This window comes from Melanotaenia boesemani, chromosome 6 (assembly GCF_017639745.1).
Source record: "Melanotaenia boesemani isolate fMelBoe1 chromosome 6, fMelBoe1.pri, whole genome shotgun sequence".
Lineage (NCBI taxonomy): Eukaryota > Metazoa > Chordata > Actinopteri > Atheriniformes > Melanotaeniidae > Melanotaenia > Melanotaenia boesemani.
The window spans coordinates 14,121,066-14,124,687 of NC_055687.1; the positions used below are offsets into that span (position 1 = coordinate 14,121,066).

A 3,622-nucleotide genomic window follows, 5' to 3' on the forward strand; every position below is an offset into this window, starting at 1 on the left:
TATTATAATACTGTTCATAACAAAACTTTAAATATTCCATCATCTCCAACGTATGACATCAAACATAGAAGACCCTGTTGATACTCGGTATTGGACGTCCAGGATCTTCAGGTCCTGCATTAACAACTGGCATAGTTCTGTTGTGGGAATCATTCACCCACATGGGTTCAAGAACACTTCCAGAAACCACTATCACTGAACAACAGTTCACCGTGCCATCCACAAGTGCAGGCTAAAGCGCTGTCATGCAGACAAAAAGTCAAATGTGAACATGTTAGACAAATATCAGTTATCTCTGAGCTAAAACTCATTCAAAATGGGTTGAAAATGCAAAGCGGTTCTGTGATCTGATTGATCAAACTTGAAAATACTTTTTTAAAATTATAGATGCTCCATCTTCCAGACTAAAGAGAGGGATTATCCGATTTATTATCAGTGCTCAGCTCAAAAGCATGCACCTCTGATGGTATGGAGATGCATTAGTGTCTATGGAAAGGCACCATCAATGCTGAAAAGCACAAGTTCAGGTTTTACAGCAATGTGTTACAATCCAGATGTCAGCTTTTTTAAATATGTCATTGCATTTTTCAACAAGAAATACTGCATTTATGAAAACAGCATGCAATTCTGAGTGCTGAGCTGTTCTACCTACAGTCCAGACCTTTTCCCAGCTGAAAACATTTAGCACATGAAATGTAAAAAAATAAAATAAATAAATAAATAAAAAATCACCAGATGTTTACAGACTCTTGTTAAAAGAAGAAGGGATGCCATGGTAGTAAATGTGCCTTCATATTCTAAATAAACTAACATTTATTCATAGCATAGTAAAATGTCTCAGTTTCTGCATTTAATGTGTTCTATATGTTTTGTTGTGAATATTCTTCTTGGTTAATGAGATTTGCAGATACTAGCATTCTGTTTTTATTTTTGTTTTGGACACGTGACTGCGTTTCAAAGTAGCGACTCTACCCTGTAAAAGATAGCTGAGAGACTTGGAGTTGATAGCAGAGAATCATAGTACACTATGAAGTAATACAAGTTGAGACTCATAAAGCCCTGTGCTTGTCTGTTTTCTTGGAAAAGGAGATCAGTTACCATTCAAAGTAGCTCTGTCCCATGTGACTGCCATTGCACAGTGATGCGTCAGATGTCTGCAGCTCAACTCCAAGGTGGAGATCTGCCTCCCCCTGCAGGTGGCCCAAGAAACGAATAGTTCCTGTGCTGATCCTGCCAGATGGCAGCATGATCCTCACCCGGTGACCAAGCTGCAAGTCCATGGGTGAGTGGGGAACAAAAACACGATGTAGGCCATGGTGTGTTTTCCATGACTGTACACTTGAGGGAGAGATGGTACAATTACGAATTCAACAAGGATGCTTATCTGTGTTAAATCATATTTATATTGATTTGACAATTCAAGATATGCAACGTCTGTAGTCTGAGACATAAATTTATAGGTGAAACTGTAAAATATGGTTGTGATGTGATTTAATTTAACAGTGTAGTGGGTGTAACACAAAGCTTGGAAACAGATGGAAATTGTCCAACTCTAAAGATAATTATTTTACCAAATATACAATGTAAGATACCAACAAAAAATTGTACAAAAGTATGTCGTGGACTTCCTTCATAAGCCCCTTTAACATATTGCCAGTGTTATTTTCAGAAATTGTGATCTTTGTTTTTTCTTTGGACAGAGTTATGATAATAGCCTACCCCTTTAAAGTAAAAACTGAATGTAGCTCAACATTTGGCATATAGGTGACTGAATAACAAATCCTTATTCTTACTGCATATTGAGCTACACCTCCAATAGGTGTACCTGGAGGCTGAAGATAAAGAGGAAGCTGGTCTTGAGGTTAGTGCTGATGAAGAGGATATCTGGCTGCCTGACACACTGCATGCATAACTGTCACTTCTTGATGATGCTTGAGACTTTCTGTGTTGGTGAAAGCCACCTGTTCATAAAAGAATGGCAGTTTTTTTTTTTTATCATTGACAAATAAAAATGCCATATTAACTTAATAGTCATTATCTAAAATTTCCCTGCTGTCATTTACTTGAGCACTCATCAAGCACATCTCCATTGTCCACTCCTGACCCTCCCTGGTCATAACATGTGCCCTCTTTCATCAACAATCCAGCCTCAGGGACAAGCTGAGGAAAAGAAGGCCTGTGTTAATTAGCAATTCTATAAACATAACCCCAACACACCCACACATTCTCAGAAGCAGCACACCTGGTTGCATAGCTCTTCCTGTTGCCTTTGCAGCTCTGCAAACCTCCTCTCCCATGACGCCCTCTCACAGGCAATCTTGGTCTTGAGTGACATGATTTCTTTTTCGGTTTTGGTCAGTCTTTTATGAAGTGCATTCATACGATCAGGGCTTCCTGGAATGGGGGGCACTGTCACTTTACTTTCAGAATCTGACAAATGACAAGAAAAAGGGGAACTGTGTTACATTATAAATGTGTTAAGAAGTTGTTTAGTAGATTCATAACAGAATACAGCCCAACCTTTGCCTTCAGAAACCAGTAGTTATTTGAAATTTCCCTAAATTTGAATCTAACCCTGATAGTTTAGATCCCTTTTTTGTGATCCCCTTGAATGAAACAATAGGAAGAAACATCTGGAGACGTCATTTGCTATTATTCACCGTCCACCAAAAGAAGTCAAATCAAGTTTTTTTAAGTCTTGATTTTACAAGGCTCTTACCTGCAAATCGTTTCACCTGTCTGCTTTTGTCCTCAATAACATGCTGTTCCCTTGGTAAGAATTTGATTGCATTGTATGGACAAATCTGCAATGCAAATAAACATTTGTTATGATTCCCAGACATAATAACCCCTGTCAAAATTTGTTGTTACAAGACATTTGACTGTAAATGCAGTTACATGTAAAGCAAACACTCACCCATAAAAACCTGCAGGTGCAGAGTATCCCTCTGTATGTCCATACAAACACAGTCCGTAGGATGTATGATGTCATGTTGGAGCTTGGCCAACTCACATTGTGCACTTCTGATTAGATCATAAAAAAACCACAATGAGTTATTCAGTGTCAGCTCATTAAATTGTAATATTTTACATCTGAAATTATTTTGGAGATTTAAATTATGTGATTTTTTTTTATTTTGTTTTGTGTAAGATAGGTGAGTGAAAAGCTGTTTTAGACAACTAAAAATAGTAGATTGCCATTTGCATTGCATGATACTGTAATCCAGCAACCATGTACAAGAAAAAGGTTTACCATGAGAGAATACAAACAGAGCTGGTCACTGACCTTTTCCACTTGCTCATCTGGATGTGGGAAATCTCAAGCTAGGTCATAAACAAATATGTCCCAGTTCTGTTGAATGAGTCTATGTTCCAGTCTTATGGTAAATGTTTATGTGGCAAACAAGGCTCTCTGACCTGTTGCTATGCACCAGCTTTGCATGAACAGCGAAGCTGATGACTGCTGGGTAGGTAAATCTTAACTAATCTTCTTAGTCATGCAGTTACACAGTCCAGTTGCAGCCAGGCTGCTTTATTTGGTCTGTTGAGCCTTATAAAGTATATAAACAATTTGAATAAGCCTCCACAAGCTACTGGTGTCAACGTCCATCTGCTCTGTCTG

At 38.2% G+C, this 3,622-nt stretch overlaps 1 protein-coding gene across 1 annotated transcript; it reads right to left on the reverse strand.

Moving 5' to 3' along the window:
• Positions 1-1,226: 1,226 nt before the first annotated feature.
• LOC121640996 lies at positions 1,227-3,415 on the reverse strand. Its single transcript, XM_041986832.1, has 7 exons — positions 3,287-3,415; positions 2,918-3,024; positions 2,720-2,804; positions 2,243-2,430; positions 2,064-2,160; positions 1,794-1,961; positions 1,227-1,338 (listed from the first exon to the last, which is right to left on the reverse strand). The coding sequence occupies exons 2-7, from the start codon at positions 2,990-2,992 to the stop codon at positions 1,253-1,255; spliced, it is 699 nt and encodes a 232-aa protein (XP_041842766.1). The 5' UTR covers positions 2,993-3,024; positions 3,287-3,415; the 3' UTR covers positions 1,227-1,252.
• Positions 3,416-3,622: the final 207 nt, after the last annotated feature.